This window comes from Saccopteryx bilineata, chromosome 7 (assembly GCF_036850765.1).
Source record: "Saccopteryx bilineata isolate mSacBil1 chromosome 7, mSacBil1_pri_phased_curated, whole genome shotgun sequence".
Lineage (NCBI taxonomy): Eukaryota > Metazoa > Chordata > Mammalia > Chiroptera > Emballonuridae > Saccopteryx > Saccopteryx bilineata.
This window is the reverse complement of record NC_089496.1, coordinates 58,678,549-58,703,432: the sequence shown is the minus strand read 5'-3', so window position 1 is coordinate 58,703,432 and position 24,884 is coordinate 58,678,549. Positions and strand designations below refer to the sequence as shown.

The 24,884-nt window shown below is 48.9% G+C and overlaps 1 protein-coding gene across 8 annotated transcripts in view; it reads right to left on the bottom strand.

Annotated features, from left to right (window-relative positions):
* Positions 1 to 24,884, bottom strand: part of TJP1 (tight junction protein 1) — a 161,902-nt gene that overhangs the window by 20,075 nt on the left and 116,943 nt on the right. For all 8 annotated transcript variants that reach the window (XM_066240104.1, XM_066240100.1, XM_066240101.1 and 5 more), the window contains 16 exons: positions 22,255 to 22,379; positions 21,490 to 21,592; positions 17,040 to 17,316; positions 15,367 to 15,470; positions 14,641 to 14,809; positions 13,687 to 13,834; positions 11,213 to 11,352; positions 10,281 to 10,386; positions 8,349 to 8,499; positions 6,541 to 6,649; positions 5,349 to 5,568; positions 4,520 to 4,704; positions 4,319 to 4,414; positions 2,165 to 2,247; positions 864 to 1,074; positions 504 to 604 (listed from right to left, as the gene is read on the bottom strand). In XM_066240104.1, the coding sequence (XP_066096201.1) occupies positions 504 to 604; positions 864 to 1,074; positions 2,165 to 2,247; positions 4,319 to 4,414; positions 4,520 to 4,704; positions 5,349 to 5,568; positions 6,541 to 6,649; positions 8,349 to 8,499; positions 10,281 to 10,386; positions 11,213 to 11,352; positions 13,687 to 13,834; positions 14,641 to 14,809; positions 15,367 to 15,470; positions 17,040 to 17,316; positions 21,490 to 21,592; positions 22,255 to 22,379 (2,328 nt within the window). The remainder of the gene's footprint in view (positions 1 to 503; positions 605 to 863; positions 1,075 to 2,164; positions 2,248 to 4,318; positions 4,415 to 4,519; positions 4,705 to 5,348; positions 5,569 to 6,540; positions 6,650 to 8,348; positions 8,500 to 10,280; positions 10,387 to 11,212; positions 11,353 to 13,686; positions 13,835 to 14,640; positions 14,810 to 15,366; positions 15,471 to 17,039; positions 17,317 to 21,489; positions 21,593 to 22,254; positions 22,380 to 24,884) is intronic.

Sequence of the window (24,884 nt, the reverse complement as noted above, 5' to 3'; positions counted from 1 at the left end):
GCAACATTTTCTGGTATGCTCTAAGAACATTAACAAGTGCTGAATGGAAAAACCCCTGGGCAAGAACGTGGGCAGAGACAGCCCCCCCCCCCAGCTGTGCCTGCAGGGTCCCCACCCCTGGCCTGCAGGGCCCACCTCCTCACAGCAGGTCCTGCACCAGGTGCGGAGAATGCAGCATAGAAACACTGCCTGGCCCACCAACTCCCCTTGCTTTCAGAGGGCACTGGAGCCAGGTTCAAGGTCATTCCTCGGTTGACAGGGGCAGAGTCAGAACTCAGCCTGTTCTTGGAGTTATACTCAGGAATCCTCTTGAGAGAACACCACCGAAATGGTCATTTCATAGCTGGGAAAATTTCTGACTATAATGCTATCAAAACCAACTTTCATAACCCTACACACAAATTATAAAAGCTGCCCAATTAGAGAACAATGTAACTCAAAGGCATCTCTGGCTAGTTATATAATTCAGTAAAGAGGTTAAAAAATAAAAGGAAAGTTCTTACCTTTCCCTCGGAAACCCACACCAACTGGTTCTGCTGCTGCTGAATCGCTTCCTTCAGTGCCCCGTACCAGCCGTCATTCAGGGAGTTTAAGTTAATCGTAGCTGTGAGAGGCAAACAACACCGTCAGTGACGTCAGGACTCATGACCCTGCTAGAGCCCGCTGCACGGCCGAGTCACTGAGATACACAGACTGAAGTCCCTGCTCTGGCACCGCACACTCTCCTTCAACCCCAGGGCACCAGGCACACGCCCAGAAGGCTCCAGGGCCCAGTCCTGTGAGACTGTGCTGGGACTACACACACGTCTGCCTCCAGACTGCAGCCCAGACCTTGGCGTGTAAAGGCCTTTACAAACACTCACTTGTGAAGAGATGGTGATTATTTTTACGAAGTTTGTGAGATCGCTCATATAACTTCCTGGCACTTTTCCGAGATTCTGGACACAACCTCATTCTCATTGTTTTCACGCCCTGCTTAGAATCAGGGTTGAGGAACACCACAATCGGGTACCACTGGGCGTAGTTCAGGCGGTCGACGGCGTTCGGCGTCACGTCTAACAAAGCATGCTTGTCCTGGAGACAGAGTGACGACATTGAGGACACCAGGGGCAGCGGCAGCGGGCCTTCACGTATGCATGTCGTCTTAGGAGCACACGTTAGGACATTGGCAATCAGAAATTAACAAAATTTTTAGCCCACGTTAAAAAAACAACTTTTAACCAGCTGATTTTCAAGACAATCCTGGTTTTGCAAGTTGACAGTTCTACATCTGTCCGGTCACATCAGCGATCCTCGGCCTTTCTGTATCACGGCACACACACGCTATGTTAATAAAACACACTTTCTGCCAATCTGACAAAAAAATTAGGTGTAATTTTGATTCATTCATCTGGACAGCTATTTTGTGTTGGCTGTTGTCATTTTTTACTTGATAATATAGGGAAAAGAGGCCAGTGAGGCTGCATGTTTTAAAATTTCTATGGCACATCGGTTGAAAACTGCTGGTGAGACCGATTACACGTGGTGCAGCAGAGTAAAAACAGACTGCAGCTTGAGCTGTACTAATGCAGTAAAACAGTCTATTGATATGCTTGAATATTACACATTTTTGTGGTAACCAAAATCATCTTGGATGCATGCAACATTACTCCCTTGAAAGTAACTACCACTGACCGCCTCTCAGTACGGCATCCCAGTAATAACTAGAAAACAACTGTGTAATTGCACATGAAGCGAAGCTCGTCCCACTGGAAAACAATGCTCAGCTGACGCGAGATCGGCCGCCCGCAGCGCACCTGGTCTATGATCTGCTTTATGGTGTGCAGGCCGCCCGCAGCTCACCTGGTCTATGATCTGCTTGATGGTGTGCAGGCCGCCCGCAGCTCACCTGGTCTATGATCTGCTTGATGGTGTGCAGGCCGCCCGCAGCTCACCTGGTCTATGATCTGCTTGATGGTGTGCAGGCCGCCCGCAGCGCACCTGGTCTATGATCTGCTTGATGGTGTGCAGGCCGCCCGCAGCTCACCTGGTCTGTGATCTGCTTTATGGTGTGCAGCCCGCCCGCAGCTCACCTGGTCTGTGATCTGCTTTATGGTGTGCAGCCCGCCCGCAGCTCACCTGGTCTGTGATCTGCTTTATGGTGTGCAGGCCGCCCACAGCTCACCTGGTCTATGATCTGCTTGATGGTGTGCAGGCGGATGATGCCGGAGCTGCGCTGGTCCGTCCCCGCGTCCCGCGGCTCACTCTCTGCTCACGGACAGGAAGCACAGAACATCGAACAGTCACTTGTTAGGCTGCAATGTCTCCACTACGGGCACGATGGACATGCAAGGCTCTGTGACACTGGCAGGTCCTGTGCAGTGCGGCCCAGTGGGCAGCATTTCTGTCCTTCACCCCCTAGATACCAGTAGCAGCCCCCGGTGACAACAAAAATGTCTCCAGACAATGGGGCACGAGCACCCGAAGTGAGAACCGCTGGGTCAGACCAGCTGTCCCAACAGCGCTGGGATTAGGAGAAGGCAAGAGATGCACTTGCCTCAGGGCAAAATTTAATGCCCCCCAATGTCAGTAATCATGGGATATTTGGGTGCAATGTGTTCAAACAATCAAAGTACTACACAGTGAACTATGTACTGAAATTTCAGGGAGAATCAGGAAATGGAACTTGAGTGAAGATTATTTAAGACTTTGACGTGGCCAAGAAAAACTGTCAGCTACGGCAATTCTCTCAATGGGAAATAATATTTTTTAAAATAATATTTAAAAAGACTTAAAACATGATATGAAGATTGTAGCCTAGCCTTTGGTGGCACAGTGGATGGAGCACTAACATGGAATGCTGAGGTTGTTGGTTCAAAGCCCCAGGCTTGCCCGGTCAAGCCCATACAAGAAGCAGCTACAGTGGTCCCTTGTCTATCACAGCGGTTAGGTTCCAGAACCCCCCATAATAGGCGAAAATCCGCGAAGTAGCGACCTTATATTTATGTTTTTTGTTTTGTTTTGTTTTGTTTTTTTTGTTTTTAATTTTTCTGAAGCTGGAAACAGGGAGAGACAGTCAGACTCCCGCATGCGCCCGACCGGGATCCACCCGGCACGCCCACCAGGGGCGACGCTCTGCCCACCAGGGGGCGATGCTCTGCCCATCCTGGGCATCGCCATGTTGCGACCAGAGCCACTCTAGCGCCTGAGGCAGAGGCCACAGAGCCATCCCCAGCGCCTGGGCCATCTTTGCTCCAATGGAGCCTTGGCTGCGGGAGGGGAAGAGAGAGACAGAGAGGAAAGCGCGGCGGAGGGGTGGAGAAGCAAATGGGCGCTTCTCCTGTGTGCCCTGGCCGGGAATCGAACCCGGGTCCTCCGCACGCTAGGCCGACGCTCTACCGCTGAGCCAACCGGCCAGGGCTATATTTATGTTTTAAGGCTTTATAAACCCTCCCCACGCTCTTATAAACCTTTCCCACACTCTTATAAACACTTCCTATGCTCTTAAGCTAACTTTCTACACTCTCAAACCTACGTAAAATCCCACAATATAGCAAAAAACCCATGATACAAAATTAGACGTAGACAATTTAAAAATCCACGATATAGTGAGACACGAAAAGTGAACCCCAGTATGGCTAGGGACGACTGTACTACAAGTTGATGTTTCCCATTCTTCCCCCTGCCTTTCTCTATCCTCTGTCTAAAGCCAATAAATAAAATATAAAAAAAGACTGTTTCCATTAAAGCCAAAAAAAAAATAAATAAGTTGATATAAACAAAATACTTAAAGAGTATTAGTATAGCATGTTTTGCAGATTTTCCACCTCCTTTCCCATTCGAGAAAGAAGTCAGCCACGAGGACACAGAGACGCCTGCAGGAGTGCCCTGTGCTCTGTGGCCGAGACTCCAAGACGGCTCTGCACGGCCCGCTCCCGAGCCTTCTCCACAGGACACGAGAACTTGCTGTCAGGGGCCCGAGGGCTGCAGTCAGCACCCCAGCAGGCCCACGGCCCAGCAGCAGCAATGCGACTGCCAGGGCATGGGGCTCTGGTGAGAGACCAGGCACATATCAGCACAAGCCAACCCAGACAGAGGCACAGCCTTGGCTTCACACTGCAGCCTGGGCCCGCATCTAACCTAGAACCTCAGAGGCCCAATTCCCACAAAAGTCTTCGCTAAAAAGGCAGAGCAAATTCTGTGACTCTAGTGACAAGCATGCAAAAAACAAACAAAAAAACCCGAGAACCCCAGTGTTTCCGATCAGACCTGTCCCGTGGAGGAGGAACGAGCAGAACCCCGCCTCACCCCACGCCCAGTCAGCGCTTACGCGACTCACTTGCGATCTGGTAAACATCCGGCTCTTCCCGTGCTAGCTTCTCTCTCGCGACGTCAGCGATTGGTCCGAAGATGGTCACAGGCCTGAGAAATCCGGCTGGGGAGAAATTCAAATGAGAAGGAGCCTGGTTGGCACATCTCCTTCCAGGAGCACACCGATGACATTCAAGGGTATTAGGCTAGTGTGTACAAAATAGACCACCTTCTCGAAGAACAACTCGCTCATAGGCGGGGAACTTTGTTTGAACGGGCTGAGCGGACAGATCCTCTCTGCTTTTCCGAAGGTTCCTCTTAGAGCTGCGCAGACCTCGGAACCGCCAGAAGTCGGCACGGTCCCCTCCTGCTGTCTTGGGAAGTGTGTACTGGACGCTGGCTAACTGCTCAGCTCTGGAGAAGACATGGCAGAAACAACACAAAGTTGGAAAAGAGCACAATGAACAAAATGTCAGAATTCTGGACAGAATCTCACATGCAGTTTACATCTATTTTTTTTTTTAAGTGAGAGAAAGAGAGAGAGACAGAGACAGAGACAGAGACAGGTAGGGACAGATAGAAACGAAAATGAGAAGCATCCATTCTTCATTGCGGCACCTTAGTTGTTCATAGATTGCTTTCTCATACATGCCATGACTGGAGGGGCTCCAACTGAGCCAGTGACCACTTGTTCAAACTAGCGACCTTGGGTTTCAATCCAGTGACCTTTGAGCTCAAACCAGAGACCACGGGGTCATGTCTATGATCCCACGCTCAAGCCAGCAACCTCGTGCTCAAGTTGGATGAATCCTCGCTCAAGCTGGAGACCTCAGGGTTTCAAACCTGGGTCATCTACGTCCCAGACTGTCCGTGTCCCAGACTGACACTCTATCCACTGCACCACCAGGTCAGGCTGTGTGGTGCAGGCTGCAGTTTACATCCTAACAGTTAAACTAAAATAAAGACATCTGCACAACTAAGCCGACTACAGGTATAACACGAACACAACAAAACCTATATTAACTCACGTTACCTGAGCAGCATCCTAACATGCGCACCTGTTCTTATTTGGGATGATGCCCCGCTCCACCTCCTTGTGGTTCTTGCCAATTCGAATCGCGAGCCATGAGCCCAGCTTCCCGTTGTACAAGGTGTCCACCACACGAAATATCTCTCCTTTGTTAAAGCTAAGTCCGTAGGGAGACTCTTTCTCGTATTCAAAATGGGTCCTGATGTAGAAAGAGTCTCCTACGTCTGACTCCACGATGCGGCGGTAGACTAGAAAGAACCAAGACACAGTGCCGTCAGCAGCTGGGGCGGCAGCACAAGCCGGGAAGAGGCTGCAGACAACACGAGCAACGTGACAGTGCCGTCAGCAGCTGGGGCGGCAGCACAAGCCGGGAAGAGGCTGCAGACAACACGAGCAACGTGACAGGGCCCGGCAGACGTCACTGCCAATTGTGCACAGGGCACACAGCGAGCTGCCACGTCACATGGGAACTCTGAGGCCCTCCACATTGCAGGTGACAGATGCACAACACATCAAGCAACTTGTCCAAAGCCGTGCACTTTCTAGGTAAAACTGTCTAACCTCCCTGCAAGCACTACTTAGTCCCGTTTTCTAAATAAGCTGTTCTCACACAAGGACACTTTTGCCCCCACCCCTGCCCTGAAGGGGTGTCTGGCAATACCTGAGACATTTCTGATTGTTTCAACTATGGGTGTCAGGAGGGTGTGAGTTGCATCTAGTGGGCAGAGGCCAGCGGTGCTCTAAATACCCTACAAAGCACAGAACAGACCCGACAACAGAATTATTTAACCTAAATGTCAGTAGCGTGAAGGCTGAAGAACCCTGTCCTAGTAACAATGTACCTGTTTGATCACAGAGGGAATCAGGCCCCCTCTGAGTCAGTGCTCACACACACCAGGAAGCATGCCCGGCGGACGTCAGCACCAAACTTGGACGCTTCCTGTTTACACGTGTGTGTGTTCTGACGGCTGATGAGCAGACGGGACTTGGCTGTGCCTTGTTCACAGGCTGGGCAGCACCCCACTTCCGTCAGAGCGCCGTAAAGGCTGGCCAGCCCTATTACTATGCTGAACTCATCAGCAGGGTGTCAGATTGTAAGCCCCTAATGACCTAAAATAAATACACTCCCTTTGAGATTAACAAATTCATGTACCTAACTTTGATCTATTTAAAAGAAACTGAAAATCCCAATGTAAGTCCTCCATTTCCACACTTCTCACCGTCCTTCTTCTTCTGAGCCAGGATGGTCACCTCTTCTCCCTTGGGCAGGTCGAGCAGGAACAGGACGGCTTCCTCTCTTATGATGTTTGTGAAGTCGACGTTGTTCACCTGTTAACATGCATGGAAATCACTCTTGGCCACGTTCACAATTACAAAAACACTCATTACACAGGAAAAAGGTATTCTCAGAGTTTGCCTAACTTAAAAACGTCCCATCTTTAAGAGAGAAGAATCTACTCTACTCTGGAGAAAAGAACACACTGTCACGTAAAACAAGTAGAAGCCCCATGATGGTGAGTGGCCGTGCCGTCACTGAAGGGGCCGCCCCATGCAGCCTGACAGTAAGGACGACCACGGCAGCTCCAACCCCTGTGAACACAGGTGACTTCTAACTCCAACAGCTGCTGTTACCGGAGAGCCTCTGGCTGCACAGGTCCTGCGCACAGAAGAGCCTGCCTCACTAGACCCCTCAGGAGAGACCCCTCAGGAGAGACCCCCAGGGCGCAAGGGGAAGGGGAGCCAGGCACGCACAGCAGCTGATGGCATTGCCACGGTGGCCGTTTCTGGTACCAGACAGTGCTACGGACCCCCAGTGACCTCATCCAGACGTCACCAGTACTGCGTGCAGGGCTACAGGGAGGGGCTCCTCTCATCTTTTGGAAATTTCCCACATTAAAAAAGGAGTCAACACTACTTTTACGACCCAGAACAAAAGCTATGAAAAAATACTTTTAAAATGACGTGACACCTGCCTGGACTCCCTGCAGCTTAGAAGGACCACTGAGGACAGCAGGACGGGGACGGGAGCGAGCAGCAGGCCGGGCACACGGCCGCGGGGCCAGGAGGGCACCACGGACACCAGGAGGAGGAGCTGAAGGGGACGGGTGCACGAGGGCTGCGAGTTCAGGCTCACTCGTGATCAGGGTGAAGCTACCTACTCCCCTCGACAACAGCGCTGACAGAAAGGCAGGTAGAGACCCGATGAAGCCCAACAGCAACGGGAGAGAAAGAAGACAGTGGAGGCAAAGAGAAAACCGGAGCCCAGCAGGACCCTGGGCCAGGAGCCTGAACCCAGGACCCAGCAGGGAAACACGACACAGAGGTGGCAATGGCAGTGTGAGGAAGAAAGAGAGCAAATATATAAACTCACATCTGACACATCTGATCTTCTGATTAAAGGGGCTCCTCTACCAGGGGTTTGGATATTTTACAGAGAAGAGAAGAGCTGGGTAAAGGTGTTCCTATGTTACTGGCCACCCAGTTATGGAAAAGAGAGAGAGAAAAAGGACCCCGCTGGTGGACTACACATCAACAGGGCTTTCCTGACTCCCATGGAGTCTGCGTTTCAGAGCCAGCGCAGCTCACACACCTGCCTAAGTGCCCTCCTCCTCCTGTGTGCGTCCTGTCGGGGCGAGGGAGGCCCAGTACTCCTGCCTCCCCACAGGACAAGACAGCACAGCTGACGGGGGCCTGCTGGGGAGCTGTGGCTCATGGCAGTCCTGCCCGCCTGAGTGTTCCGCTGAACTGGACGAGGGGCACATCACAGGGACAGGGGACTTGCTTTGTTTCGTACGTTCTACGAACACCGATGATGACAACGAGACAAAGCATCACACTGGGGAGGGACTACGCCCAGCAGGAAGGGGAGTGACAGCACACCGGGACCTGCGGCTCTTCCCTGAGCGCTCCCCTGGGTCACAAGACAGCACTGTCGGCCAGGCGCCACCCATTCCAGGAGCTCTGCCACGTGGAGGCCTTGTCTGGAGAGCTGAGCCTGCATGCCCGGGGGAGTGACGGACTGACATACCCTGAGAATCTGGTCACCCTCTTCTAGGCCTTCTTTGGCTGCAGGGCTGTCTTCTAGAACACCAGCTACAAATATTCCGACGTCATTCCCTCCGGCCAGCCGCAAACCTACGCTATCTCCTTTTCTGAACTTGACCAATTTCATGCTGGGCCTGTTGAAACAAATATCTTATTTGAAGCAGTTAAGAGAAGCTTGAAAAGTTACAGTGAACTGCTCCAGTGAAAACCATAATAAAATAAAGGACCATCACCTCTGAATTTCCTTCCCCCACACTAACTCACTGAATGAAACTTAAGTTTAGTGTTAGAATTCCAAATCACGTTTAACATCACTTTTATTTTCTGCTAAGTTTTAAAATATCCAAATTTAGTGTGCAAGTACCCCTTTATATACTAATTCCTAACACTCCTTCATAAAAACAGTGTTTGCCCAACTCAGAGTGTTTGCCCTCCCAACAACTAAGCAGCCCCCGCCTCCCCCCGTGACCCTGTCGCAGGTCACATGGCCGGCCGTGCTGCTGGGAGGCTGAGAAGCCCTGCTCTCGGGGCAGACACCTCGACAGGCCTCCTGACACCGGGGCGGGACAGGCGCCCACACGCTGATCCCCACAACCACTACCGGTGGACTTGCGAGTCAGCTGCTGGGGGCTCTCGGGAAGTCACCAAGGTCCCTTACTGTGAAACCCATGCCTTCACCTCACTCAAGCCTTTCCGGGTTAGCCCCACACTTGGCCTCCACCCCTTTCGTGGGAGACTCATCTTCCAAACCAAGTGCACAGAGAGCTCTTCCAAATGCCCCCGCCCAAGTCTTCATGGCCCAGGCCCCTGGAGCCCTCTTCTAATGCTGTCTAATCCGTGGCCTCAAGATGCAAAGCCCAATGTGACGAACACGTCTCATTAGACACCACTGCCTGAGGACAGCCTCAGGCTCCATCTCACGGAATCCCACCATGTTCCTTTTACCACAGAGGCAACTGGAAACTAATTCAATAATCAAGTTGGTTTGAAATTTGGTTCTAAAATTTATACTCCAATCCCATCAACTATAAAATAAAAAGCAATAAGAGATGTAGAGTATCAAAACCTTAGAGATGCCCAGAACAGGCTCATGGAGGGGAGAGGGGTAATGGGGGAGGGAGCAGGGAGTTCTGCTCCCAGGAAACATGTGGCAGCATCTGGAAACATCTGCAGTGGTCACAACTTTGGGGGCGGGGTGCTATTAAACAGGCCACAAGCAAACCATGGTAAAGTTACCTGGCCAAAATGTCAATAATGCAGAAATAAACACTTTTTTTTTCCAAATGCCAGCGCATTAGCTTATAAAAAATTTGATGTCTAAAAAAAATTTTTTATAACTTTTTAACTCATGACTTAGGAACTAGGTAGAAGACAGTGGTAAAAAAAGCAAAATTTCAAAAAGCTCCTTTGTTGTTCTCTAATCTCAGATTCTACCACACAAGTAATTTTCAAAAAACCCTAATCATAACATTCATGGTAGACACTATTTCTAAAAGCATTTGTGGCCCTGGCTGCCTGACACAGTGGTGGAGCATCGGCCCGGTGTCTGGAAGTCCCGGGTTCGATTCCAGGACAGGGCACACAGGAGAAGTGCCATCTGCTTATCCACCTCTCCCCCTCTCCTCCTCCCCTCTCTCCTCCTGCAGTCACAGCTCGAATGACTGGAGCAAGTTGGCCCAGGTGCTGAGGACGGCTCCTCAGCCGCTAAAATAGCAGTAGCAGATGGGCAAAACATCACCCTGAAGGAGGCTTGCCGGGTGGATCTTGGTCGGGGTGCATACAGAAATCTGTCTCTCTGCCTCCCTGCCTTTCAATTTAAATATATATATATATATACACAACATGGTTTGCGACTGAACTCTCACTGTAAAGAACCCTTAAAAGCAAAGGTGACACCAGTTTAACGCTGCATTACCGAAGCATCCCGTCCTCGTGCGCTGAGTCAGGCAGAACACCGTCAGACGGACTGACAGGCAGATCCACATCTGGTTGTCCAACCTGGGCATACACAGGCTTCGGCTCTACAAACGAGAGAAAATGTAAGCTATGCAGCAATCACTCACTAAGAAATGAAGTAACCATGTGTAAGCAACCCGTGAAACAGCCAAACAAGACAGTCTGCAAAGGCACGTGTTCAGAGGACCTGGTAGGAACATAGGAACATGTATGTTACAGCTGTTAGAACACGCCTTAGTTACAGAGTCTAACGTCCTTAAAGCAAGGCTGTGTGTCACACGGTCACCTGGGCTCTCCACAGAACCAGCTGCTATGGTCTGAAAAATCTATGCTTAAGGAAGAACAACAGGGGAGTAAGAATACAGGAGGACCTTCCTCCTTCCCTGTGGTAAACTTTAATTTTAATACCCCCCTTCCCACCATGAACAAGCACAGAGAAAGCTGTGAGCAGAGGGACTACAGCCATTAGAGCTGAAGCCTCCAGGCCATCCGAGCGACCAGACCGTGAAACCTTGAGACGCTCACGTCTGAGCTCACATACAGCTCTGCAGGTGAACTTCACAGTGTTTGTGGGAACTGTCAATATAAATAGCTGCGACATTTTTTCTTAAGGTAATCTACTGCTTCCTCTTGATGAGAAAGCTTACTCACTGAGGAGCTATTAACCAGGAACAATTTCTGTCTAGAAAACATCCAGGAACTGACCTACACCCACCTGCCACCCATGAAGGAAATGCTGAGTCACACACAGAAAGACTCAAATACAGGTAGTAGCCGTCACGATGATGGCGATGATGATGATAACAATAATGGCGGCAACACCTTCTATGTCTACTGTAAATCCCGACAAAGTGCTAATGTCTTCTGGACTGAGCGCCTTGTGAGGCTCACCTGGCAGAGTGGGTGCCTGTTTCTCATTCCTCTCCACCACGACGTCGTCCACCAGCTTAGCTGTGCGGTCGTCTGCATGCTTCACTGGTGTCAAGATGGGCCCAGGCTTAGAGACCCTCTCCTCCTCTCTGCTCCGGAGACTTCAGTCATGAAAGGAAACACCGTACACGTGAGGGGTGTGTGTGAAACACTTGCAGAACTTCACACAGCAGCAGCTGGGACCCACCCTGACAGCTGTCATCATGTCACACATATGAGTGACTAGAATTAGACTGTGCTACCGGAGATGCAGAAATGGGCCCACTGCTTCCTTCTTTCCTGTGACTTAGCAGAAGCTTTCTCAACTTAGGGCATGAGGGACAGCTGCCACTCGGTCACAAAGGACCCACGACCACGTTTTAGTCTGAGTGTCCTCCCCAGTGGTGACCCACAGACGGTCCTGCATGTGCAGCACAGCCCGACCCACTCCCCACACAGAACTCCTGCTCACACCACACTGCCTGTCACCTTCCTTCCCCTAATACAATCATTATGACTTGACATTTCAGAGAATGAAAGCTCATTCTATTAAATTTTTCATGCAATCAACATGAGATCAATACTCTCTCTAGTGCATTTCTGTTACCCACCAAAAGATGGAGGCATTGCTCCCTATTGCACGGGGACCTGCCGCTGTGCTGTGCAGAGGAAGTCACTTCTGTAGCTTACACATTCTAGACCCTCCTTGCATTACACCTGGTTTTTCTCACGGGCACCAGTCATGGCCCAAAGTGGGCTTGAAACAAGTGAATAAAGAACACAAAACAAACATCAAAGGATGAAGAAAATCAATATAACGACTCTCTACACACAGACTTTTTTTTAGTTTACAAACAAAACCACTTTAACGCTGTGGACCAGGGACTGGCATACTGTCTCTGTGCAGCCCTGTGGGCCACACAGCCTCTGCTGCTATCTCATAATTGCAGGGTGGGTTCCAATAAAACTTTATTTGTAAACGATGCAGCAGGCTGGACGCATCCCACAGGCTGTGGCTTGCTGAGCCCTGCTCTGCACATAGTGAGGGCACACGCTCTGCTGGTTATAATGAGGAACAGCTCATGCGGTTTCCTCAGAACTCTGTCCACAGGCACATAAGTAGGTCGTGACAAGAATGGGGCGCTTTACAGTTTTCCGTCTCGTGAAGGTTAAATAGCAATTAACCTCCACTTCCCTCCTTTCTCTACACAGTGAGGTCAAAGACTGGAAGGTCAAGACTGGCGCCAGCCTCTTGCCAACGGGCTGCTGGGACGCCACCACCTCACAGCCTCACTCCCCGCGCCTGCAGTGGAGACCTCAGAAATGGTGCCACCCTGGCAGATACGAGAGGAGACCTGAACCTCAGGACACTAGGACCAGCACCCCCCATCCTAACGGCAGCAGCTCACACTGGGTCAGCTTCCACAAAGCCCCTTGGGATCCTCACAGCTCCATAACACGGCCACACCTACTTGACAGCCAACAGGAAATGCCAGCACAGGGAGGGTCCAAGGTCAAGCGAGACCCAATGGTGGGCTGGGGCACAAACCCAGGAAGCCAAACAAATCTCTATGTCCTGCTGCTGTTGAACTGCAGGTCAGCAGGTGGCCTGCAGAGTCTGGGACTGCCCAGACTTCACGGAGAACATCACGTGTGCTGATCTGGAGCTGAGCAGTGAGAGCCGTACGGCACCTGTGCCTAAGACACTGACTACTGGCCCTTTAAGGAAAAGTCTGACTGACCTCTATTCTCCTAGATAAGGAGTACTTAACTCTTTCAGTAGCATGAACGTTCATGTACGTCCTCGTGCCTCCTGGCCATGCAGAGTACCATCGAACAAAAATTTTTAAAAATATGTGAGGCAATGTTAAGAAAGGGCAAATGTATGTTCTTCTTGCTTCCATAAGTTGGTTATCAAACATTTTAAGTTAATAAAACTGTAAATGGAACTAATTTCATTTTGGGGGGAAAAAACATTCCTGGGGGTCAGCGAGCATGGAAAAAAACTCACTATTGATTCAAAGGGTTAAACCGAGATAGAAAAATTTAATTTTGCATTATCAAAACAAACCCCGCCCTCTGGCTCTATCTGTACGCTGCCCCGAAACACCACCCAGCACCCAGAACCGCCTGTCCCGGGTGGCTCTATCTGTACGCTGCCCCAGAACACCACCCAGCACCCAGAACCGCCTGTCCCAAGTGGCTCTATCTGTACGCTGCCCCAGAACACCACCCAGCACCCAGAACCACCCGTCCCGAGTGGCTCTATCTGTACGCTGCCCCAGAACACCACCCAGCACCCAGAACTGCCCGTCCCGAGAGGCTCTATCTGTACGCTGCCCCAGAACACCACCCAGCACCCAGAACTACCTGTCCCGAGTGGCTCTATCTGTACGCTGCCCCAAACACCACCCAGCACCCAGAACCGCCCGTCCCGAGCTGCCGGGCACGGTTACCTGCCGTTGCTGGGCTGCTGCGGAGAGTGCCGCGAGTGGTCCGACGGCTCCGACCGCTGGTCTGGGGATCGCGGCCGGCTGTGGCGGGAAGGCCTGTCATGTGACGGACCAGAGTGATCTGACGCCAGCGACTGAATTTCTGAAATGTCTGTTAAATAAAAGGGTGCCCTTTACTTTCCCGTGAAGTGGGTACAGTAGAGTGCAAGGCGCTCTGGGGTAGCGAAGACGAGCTGCAAGTGTAACTTCACACAAGACGTCTGACCCACGCAGTGACTGTCAACCGCTGGCCGACAGCAGGATCTGTCCACAGGAAGACAGGCCCAGGGACACAGGGATGGCGTTGCAGGAATCACGCCAGGTGACACCAGTCAGCAGAGATGGGCAGACACTGCATGTCCTCCCTCACACATGGACTCTCGGGAACAACACAACCCCCCACCCCCCCGGGAAACGAGCTCACATCCGACCAGAGGGGAGGAGGGGGAGCCGGAAGGTGGTGACCCAAAGGTGCGGATTTCCCACGTGGACACAAGCAAGCACCAGGGACGTCATGACAACACAGTGATGACACTGGCAAGCACCAGGGATGCCATGAAAACACGGTGATGACACTGGCGGGCCACAGGGCGCACAGGAACAATTTAAGGGGGGCAGGCCTAACAGCCCTCATCACAAGGAGGTCTTTCTCTCCTCTCATTGTATCTCAAGGATGACAGGTGTTAACTGAATGCACTGTGGTCATCTCACAGGATGTGAACATCAAATCATCACTCTGTACACCTTAAATGTACACAGTGATAAGTGTTATTTCTCAATAAACCTGGAAGAAATAAAACTATATATATACACACACACACATATTTGCAATTCTTAGATTTCGATGGTAGCTGGTTTCACTCAAACACATCAGACCTTCCAGGGCTCTCAGGACACTCCGCACGGAGCAGAACTCACCATCTCTCTCGGAGGCGTTGGCAGAGTGGATGCTGTCCGAGAGGTCAGGGACGTTCAGCAGGGTGGCCCTCTCATCCCTCTGCACCACCATCTTCAGCTTGCCCTTAGACCTCTCTATCAGCGTCTTTGCATCTGTCAGCGACATGTTCTCGGTCACGGTGCCATTTATCTGCAACAGGAGAAGAAACTATGGGTCGAAAGTAAATGACACGAGGACAAGTGTTAGCTCTCATCTAATCTGAGCAGGAATATCTGCACTGCAAATCCAAAACAGTCTCCTCACTTTTGTCTGTTATCCAAGTCCTCCTTCCTGAAATAACGAAACCTTTACTGCAGTATGACTGTCAGGACCCTGAGCCAGCAACCCTACTGCTTCCCCCAAAGCCTATCAACTTTTATTACTCATAAGCAAATTAACAAAATAAACATTTCCATATGATCTGGAGCAGTTGTCAAAACTACTCATGTATAAGAAAGGTATCTGTCCACACAGTGGCTCCTCCTAGCAGTGACGTCGATCTACGGGGATTAACCCTCTCAGGACGACCATGCCTAACACACACATCAGTGCTCACAGGGAAACATGGACAGGGAGACAAACCAGCCCGCCCCAAACATTAGCTTTCAATTGTTTGGAAAACTGCTCCCAGTGCAAGCAGATGCCGTGTGGTCCCATGAAAGCCTGTCCCCTGTCCCCACTCAACACCACGCAGAGTAAGGGGGTACCTTCAACACAACGTCGCCCTCTTGGATGTTGCCATCTCTTGCTGCCAGACTATCTTGTGAAATTTCCTTTACGAATATATGGCTGGCCAACCGAAGACCGTATTCTGAAATAATATATTTCAATGTCTTTAGTGTAAAGTCCTACACACTTAGTTTAAAAGCATAAGACTGATGACGACCACACAGAGTGCAGTAACAGAACTCCTCAGTCACCCTGCAGACAGCACTCCCTTCCATCACCAGAGTCAGCACAGCAGGAGGGTGTGGCTCGACAGGAGACTGACACCCCGTGTCCCTGCTCTCCTGAAAGAGGGGAAGCCCCAAAGGGAAGACCTTTCTGTCTCACCAGCTGATGACAACTAGCTACTCAAAAGCTCTGATGAATGCGACTCCAACAGTCACGTGGCTGCGGTCCGAAAAGACTGGAGAGGTCACCGCGTCAGCGACCACTGGTGCTGCCGAGCACACACTGCTTTTGTTTCCCAGGCTCCGGAGCAAACCTGTCTCCGTCTGACCCTGCACATCTGGGACACTGGAGGGACACCCCATGAGCATGGACGAGCACATGCTGCTGATATAAGGGCGGGCAAGCTTTGCAACTAGCCAGGTGAATCTGGGCTGGAGCTAAAAGTGCCACCAGTGCCCAAGAACGGGCAACAGTAAATGTATCCGTGGGCGAGGGCAGCAGAGTTGAGGAAATTATCAGCAGAGTCCAGAAAGCTGTCCAGAGGTCTGCAAAGCTGTACATTTTAAAAAAACTAGAACAATGACTACCAGATGATGTCGATAGGAAAGGACCGCTGCTGGTTCTGCTGGGAGGGAGCAAAGACCTCGAGTCTTACTGCACTAAAGAAAACAAAACCAACATAGGAAATAGAGAACTTTTTTTCCTTTATGTTCACTTCAGTGATTTTAGTGAAAGGGAGAGAGCGAGAGACAGGAACAGAGACAGAAAGGTCAGGCTGTTCCTGTAAGTGCCCTGACTGGGGATCGAACCAGCAACCTCTGCACTTCAGGATGATGCTCCAACCAAATGAGCTACCCGGCCAGGGCATAAATATAAGTTAATAAACCTGCTACTCCAACCTCTAAAGGTTACAGGAGTTACAATTTAACATAAGGCAGATATACAGAGAGCACTCACACGTAGGAACAGAATCAGGGTGAAAAAAAGAAAATGACTTAAGCCCTGGCCAGGTAGGTCAGCTGGTTAGTGTCATCCCAAAGCGCAGAGGTTGCTGGTTCCAGCCCTGGTCAGGGCGCATACGGGAACAGATTGACGTTTCTGTCTCTTTCTTTCTCTAAAATCAATAAAATATGCATTAAAAGAAAAGAGGAAAAAAACCACTTTCTAAGTGTTCCTAACAACTAAGGAAAATACTGAATCTGAACTTGGTGATGGTGTGACACTTCTTGTCAGCACAGTTTGTGCCTAGCTATTTTAATCACAACAAGAATCCAGAACCCGGCTGCAGACAACTGACTTGAGGTCCTCCCCGCTACAACAGAACGAGTCAAGGAGGGAAAACATAATTTCCGAGGCCTGTTGTACAGGAGAGACGCAGGGCAACGGACACGAGAGTGAAGGTGACCACAAGCAACCAAAGCAGAGACACGAAGAGCGCGTTTACTTCCCGTCCACATGAAAGAGACACAAAGCTGGGGGAGGGTACCTTCGTTTTTCCGCGACTTCACCAGAGTGACCTTGGTGGGCCTGGCAGGCTGACTGGAGGCCACAGACCGCCTGTCCGAACGCGGGGAGAGGCTCCTCTCCCTGCTCGCGCTTCTGTCCCTCGCCCAGCTCTTCTCGCTCTGCCTACTGACCAGACCCCCGCGGCTGCCTCTGGGGTCCTGCACTTCCTCGTCGTAACTGTCTTCCTCGTGCTCAGACACCGGGTCAGGGTCCGGGCGACTCACAGGTATCTGAACCTTCTTCTTCCTTCGAATGGTCTACAGATAAAAAAAGATAAGAAAATAAGCTGACTGGTTTTCATATCATAGGAGGCTTCAGTTCCTAAGAGAAAGGAGAATCATTTTTCTGGTGCCACATTAATTAAATCGATTATGAACCGGAGAGCTATAATGCACATTATAATACACTACTAAGGAATGCATGTGCACAATGGTTGGTTTCTGCTCTCCTGCTACACAAATTTGCTTGAGAACCAAACCTGAAATAGTGGCCCTAATAAACCCTTCAATTCAGAAATACCTTCTCAATGTAATAACCACAAACTTAAAGGAAAACTAATAATTATCGGTGGTTTGAATAAGAACTGGGGCACTATACTCCAATACCAAAAATACGCTGTAATTGCTACCACACCATGGTAAATCTGCAAGCCCAATTTGGTTCCTTAAAAATTTCAGAATCGGCCCAGGCCAGGTGGGTCAGTGGATAAAGAGCTGTCCAAGTAAGCCAGAGGTTGTTGGTTTGATCCCTGGTCAGGGGACCTGCAAGAAGCAATCAATGAGTGCACAGTTAAATGGAACAACTATGTGGAATGAGCTGATGCTCTCTCCCTCTCAAATCAATGGAAAAACTAGAAAACCTCTGTGAGGTACGTGCATTCCACCTGCATGCCATCATCCACCTTTGCGTGCTGGAACTAACACGCAGGACACTTCACCACAAACTGCTTTCAGTGCCTGTTGCCTCCGACCTGCAATTTCTGGTCTACGGGAAAATCACTTACTCAGGTTTCCTTCCTCAGAGACTCTGGTAACTGGTCACTCCCGTTGACTCTCTCCTCCACCCTCTACAGGCTGAGGTCGGCAGGCGCTACCTCCCAAGGAAACGGCCCTGTGGCCCTGGTCTGTACTTGGCCTCTCACACGGGCACACACCTGACTCCACTGGCTCTGGGGCACCCTCCTCACCTTCACTTCCGACAGTGTCATCTACTGACATGTCCCATGCCTGTCTGATTTCCAACGCCCCTCACTGTTCTCAGAGCATCCCTTCCCTCCTGCTTCACCTGCCTTCCTCCCATGTCTGAACGAGACAGTGTGCGGTGTTGATGTGACCTCCTCCTGGCCCTCAGCCCCCCGCTGCGACAGACCGCAATCGGGCACCTCCCGCAGACGGCGCACGTCCACATGCAGGTCCTAGAGGTTCCTCTCACCAACAGCGGTCCTTCCATTCACCGTGCTCTTTCCCACGGGACTAGCACAGGTCGTTCTCCAAGACCTCAGCCACATACAAGGCCCGTCCCACCCCATCACCCACGCGGCTCTCCTTTCCTCTGGTCTCAAAGGCCAGCTGAGCCCCTTCCTGTGGGAACGAAAGCCCTCAGGGTGGGTTCTTGCTTGTGTCCCCACCTTAGACCTCCAAAACCTTTCTCCCACCACTGCCACCCCCAGGGGCTCACAGCTTTCACTTCCCACTACTCTCCCCAAGTCTGCCCCTGCCCACTCACCTGCCAATCAAGTTTCCCTCCCTCCGTGCAGCTCCTTGTCTCCCCCGACCACATCTCTTCCCCCGGCTCCTTCGTCACAGGGCCGCCCCACACGCAGCACTATTGCTGCTCACTCACTACAACCAGGGAGCGGAGAGACCCTTCTGCAAGAGTGCGGAGCGGAGGCCCACGTGTGCAGGACAGCGCCCGGCACCTTGTCAGGAGTGGCCTCCACACTCACCGCCCCAGGGCCGAGACAGTGACCCAGTGACATGCTCTGCACAGGGCTCCTGGCTCACCTCCACGTCAACCTCCCGCATTCTTATGAGAAGCAGCACCTTATTAACTGTGCATATTAACGAAAGGTTTGCACTCAGCTAAGTGCTTAACTTACTGAAAAATATCTAGTCTTGCTTTGATGCTCTAATTATGAGTCAGCTGCAATGAACCCCCAAGGAAGACATTTAGCAGATCTGGCAATTATTCTTGAAAGGCAGGAACAGGGAGCTGCTCTTATATGTGCCCTGACCAGGGAATCAAACCAGCAACTCTGCACTCCCAGACAACACTCCAACCAAACGAGCTATTGGGCCAGGGCTTTTTATTTATGTATTGAATGATTTTTAGAGAAACAGTGAGAGGAAGGGAGAGAGGGAGGATGGGGAAGGGAAGCGTTCATTGGTTGTTCTATTTAGCTGCTTGTTCATTGGTTGCTTCCCACTTGTGCCCTGACCAGGGATCAAATCCATACCAGCCAAAGTTTATGCTTGATTTTAACACTGAAAATTTTGAAACAGAAATTCTGGGAAAAATTGCTTACTTCAAAACAGTTTATTTGAATTAAAGACTCAAATATACAATAAAACAATGAAATCAGGCAATTATGAGAACAAAATACAGGGTATATGCTTTGGTAACTCCATCAAGGTAAAGCTCTGTAAGCATGACACCAAAGACAGAACCAAACAAGTGACAGTGACAGAACAATATAAAACTAAAAAGCATTCCCATCTGAAACAAACTGATACAAGAACAAACCAAAAAACTACCACAAACACCTTATACACGGTCACAAAAGCAAACGGGCAAAAAACCCCAATGCAATCCATGTAACAAAAGGCAAACCACACATACACACCACTCTAGGGTGACGTCACCCACATGAATGCAGAGGACATGAGTAAGAAACAAACATACGTGGGCAACATACAACTGTCAGATTATCGAACTCACTTGTAATTCACACACTTCACCTGAAAGATCACGCTAGTCTATCAGTCTGGCCAAGGTTAGAATGTGCTGATGACACTCACCTCTCGGTGACCTCTGGTTTTCTGAAGGGCACACTGGCCACCACAGAGCCTCCTAAGGGCCTAACTCCACACAGCCATGCTGGGAACACCACGCACCCCCGATGGGCTGGGGACTATGCAGAGACCTGTGCCGCCACCATGCGGATCGGCTGCTGTGCTCACAGATGGCGTCTCTAGGAAGGCGTTTTGCCTGTCCATTTGCTTCACAACGCTTTTCCAGTATGTGCAGAATTTTAGTAAAAATTACACATGCTCACTGTTATAAGCAATATCTATTTCTATCCTCACTTCACCTATTAAACAAAATTAAGCATGTTTATGGTAGTTATATTAGCAAAGTGCTGATATTTTAAGTCAATGGAAAAAGAGATCATTTATTAATAAAGCCTAATGCCTACAGGCTCTCAATTTATGAAGAAGTGACCATATCAACAACCCCCACGAAAATGTGGCAGCACAGGGCCAGGAGACCTGATTAGGAGCCGGGGGTAGGGGTGAGCATTCAATCGCAAACAGCCAAACCTGCACGTGATAACCCTGAGGTCTGGTGACGGCCAGGTAGGTGGAGAGAGACATCCTGCAATGAAGGCCACGTTCTAAGACCCTGGGATGAGTTATAGTTGTAAGGACACGAAACACACCCTTTATTCTTCTTATTATTTATTAATTATTGTATTATTTTCCATACAAATGGATGTAAACCTACTTTTGCCACATCTTGTGTATTTCAAACAGACCACATGCCAAGAGTCCATCTCACTTAAGTACCTACAGAGAAGGACCAAGTCCTGAAGAGACGAGTAGCCACTCAGCCATCTGTCTTTCTCGAGTGAAAAATCCTGGCACCTGACCTTTGAGAAAATAAACACACCAGAAAAATCCTGACACCTGACCTTTGAGAGAATAAACACACCAGGGACAGAACACACAGCCAGGACTACAAGAAGACTTTAGACCTATGGATCCAGGTTTCATTTTTTTCTTTTTTCTTCAGCGAGACAGAGACAGAGATAGAAACAGGAAGGGAGAGAGATGAGAAGCATCAACCTGTAGTTGTGGCACTTTAGTTGTTCATTGATTGTTTCTCTTATGTGCCTTGATTGGGGGGCTCCCCGCTGAGCCAGTGACTTCTTGCTCAAGCCAGAGACCTTGGGCTTCAAGTCAATGATCTTGGGCTCAAGCCAGCAACCATGGGATCATATCCATGATCCCACACTCAAGCCAGACCCCACACTCAAGCTGGTGGCCTCAGGGTTTTGAACTTAGGACTTCAGCATCCCAGGTTGACATTCTATCTACTGCACCACCACCCATCAGGCAAGATTTCATTTTTTTAAAGAGGAAGAGATTCAAACACTAGGAACATAACAATAAAGCTGGTACCTTTACTAAGTCAAGGTAAAAGAGACTTACAATTTTTGCATTCTTCCCACTTTTCCTTAGTTGCTGAACAGCAAAGGCATGTTCGACATTATCCATTGAAACTCCATTAACCATCGCAACACGATCATTTTCCCTAAGGAAAAAAGTCATGAAAATAACATGTTAGAAAAAAACATACAGATAAATTGGTGAAGATATTTCCAAGACAAGTACTTCAAAAAGATACCCTAATTATGGAGTAATTAACCTATTTGTCTTCAGATCATTGATAAAATGTCAAACTATTTACTCTCAGATCTTCCACAAGAAGGGTTAGCAAGTAACGAACCACAGATCACCTATTTTTTAAAACCATTAATGTTTTCCCACAGGATGCCCGGGACCACAGCGCATAGGACTGTAGGTGGTACAAATGCTGGGCATAAAAGACACTATGTCACATGTATAGCTGAAATTTGTTAGTCCCCCTTTTAAAAAAATAAAATTCCCTCTTTCCATTTTTCTTTTAATCTTTATGATAAAACTCTTATTTTTGTGCATTATGTTACCTCTTCCCTCTTTTCCCCTTAATAATCTTACTGAACAAAAGGGGCAACACTCAGGGTGAGAGGTTCCTAAAGGTAAAAGTTTACTGCTCATTATCTTTGTTTCTACAGTGACCTCCTGTTTAAGGTAAGGGCTGAGACAGGGAAAAACGTGTGTTAGTATCAAGGGCTCCCAGGCAGCCGCTCAATGAAGAGTGTGCAGTGACCCCAGCTGGTGCTCCTGTGCCGACCCCCAGGAGACCCCACTTACTGCAGCCGCCCTTCTGCCGGCCCGCCCTTCAGCACGTCTGAGATGACGATGGAGGTCTCCCCACTCTGGAAGTGGGGGTTATCTCTCCCACCAGAGATCGCTATTCCAAATCCAAACCCGGGAGCCTGGATAATAATTACAACAACACGTTATTACTAAGAAAAATAACTGCTCATCATGTCATCCTCTGTAAACTAAAAATATTACAATGCAAGAGTTACAATCTTACCACACCTGTGATCCCCACTCACCCCTGTGCTGATCTATCCTGGGACAGGAATGCATGCGCTAATTAATTAAATGGCGTAAGAGCAAAATTGTTCTTTAAGAACCAAAATACTTTTAAAATCCCGAATACTGAAACACTGTGTATTTCTGATTATTAGCGCATTCCTGAAGGACTGGCCCTGGCCCATGACCACCACCACAGTCACCGAGTGACAGAGGTCATTAGCATGGACACTGGTGCCCCATTACACAATCAAACATCAACAGCTCTGACAACCAAATGTTATTTCAATCTTCAACTATGCTAACATCTCTCTAGAAGGACAGATGTTTCACTACAATGTTTTATGCACATTATGTAGATAGAATCATATCAAACATTTTATAATACATTTAATTTTAATAATTATAATAAATTGCATCTAAATGAATTGGAAATCTTTACCACAATGACTAAGAACAGCCCTATACAGAAAAAATTCAAAGTATTTCCAAGTAATTAAAAAAGTACCTATTCTCAAAGAAAACACGCACCCCCAAGAGGAAACGGAGTGCTCGAAGTCCAAGCTTGAGGATTATTCGACCGCCACCCCATCCTGTCATTCCACTGCCCACAGGCCCAAATTCCTTATTGTCTGGCGTCGTAAAAAGAACCCCAGCTTGCTGCCCCACCATCTTGGCTCCAAACACAAGGTCCAGACCCTGCCTGAGTGCCACGTCACGCCGTGTCACACCCCATGCTTCCCTGCCTCCTCCGAGCCTCCGATTTCATTAGTGCCTTATGAACCTCACAAGCTTCAGCTCAGCCTTCCAGACCCAGGTCGTTTCATCACACAGAAAACCACCGTGGCTCTCCTGCATGCCCCCACGGCAGGCACCCCGTGCTGCTGTGGAAGCTGCCTGGCCCCCACACTGCCTGGGGAGGGGGTCCCACACATCTATGACTCCACCAAGGGTACCGACAGGGCCCAGCACCAAGTGCACGTCAACATTAGAGAACTGAACACAAGTATTTAATTGTTCGATTCAGTTTTAATTCAGTTCCCCTTTATAGAGATTTTTTTTTTGTTTGTTTTTTAACTAGCACTACTTTGAGCACTAAAAACACACTTTTGGAAAATGTCGCAGCCGTGGTAGCATGGATTTTGAACCTTTCTGAATTCCCAATATGCAATCTGAGCAAGTACACAACAAACCAAAAGTCCATGTACACTTACAACAGAACCAGGTAACCAAAATATCCCAAGTGCGAAATGCAAGCAGGTGAGACAAGTGCCTATGGGACGTGTGTGTTCCCAGCATCTACATGGGAGGAAACCCACAAGGTGACTGACACACCTGAGACCTAAGAACCCAAAATACCGGTCCTCACCGGAGAGGAACCCAAACTGTCACTATTACAAAACAAACGAAAAGGCATAAGAAAGTATACAAGACATGAAAAAGTATGTTAAGAATTATAAAAACTCAGAAATGAGTTGACAGAACTCAAGACCTCATGGGAAAGTTTAAAGAACCAGGTTAGCTAGAAATACAAGCCCATGAAGCACACAGCGGCCAACACGACACAACCTTATGGGTAGCAGGAGTCTCTAAAAACAAACCAAAAAAAGGGAAGAAAAAAAATAGTAAAAACTTTCCTGATGTTATTTTTTTTCATGGAAATTATAAAGTATTCAAAGGACACACATCACTGTAATATCTGAGTTATGAGAATATCAATTCATAGGGACTAACATATAACTAAGATATATTCAAATAACACGCCTAGATTTTTAGACAGATTCTTTGGCATCTAGGCAAAAAGAGCTCATAACTTAAAAAGAAAAGAAAGTTAGATTATCATCACAGTTTGAGTGCAACACATTATGCCAGAGATAATACACAGACACTCAGGGAAAGGTCAAGATTCTGTATCAGTAAAACTGACCTTTGACTATGGAAGGGGGCAGATAAACATGCCAGGACAGGGAATGCTGTTCTCATGACCTCTTCCTAAGGGATCTAACAGAGGGCAACATTCTGACAATCACAATGACAAGGGACACGTGGAGAGGACAATGCATACTTGCAGTGTCAGGTCAGGTAAGGACCAGGGTAGAAAGGCTATGTTATTTAACAGCTGTATGAGATGGTGTAGAGCCATTTTAAAAGGGAAGAGGAACAGGAACAGCGTGTGTAAAAATGTTAATACTGTTTCCAGGAATCAAGATTGATATAGCAGAATTATTACTCCTGCACAGTGACCACAGGCTGTGCTGGGCTTACTGAGAGACTGGGCTGGTTGCCTTCTGAGGAATTTTCAACAGAAAACACAAAACATTCTATTTTTTCTTATATAGCTTTACAATATGAATTTTTAGGTGTGTCAAAAGACAGTTGGGTTTTATATGTTTACATGA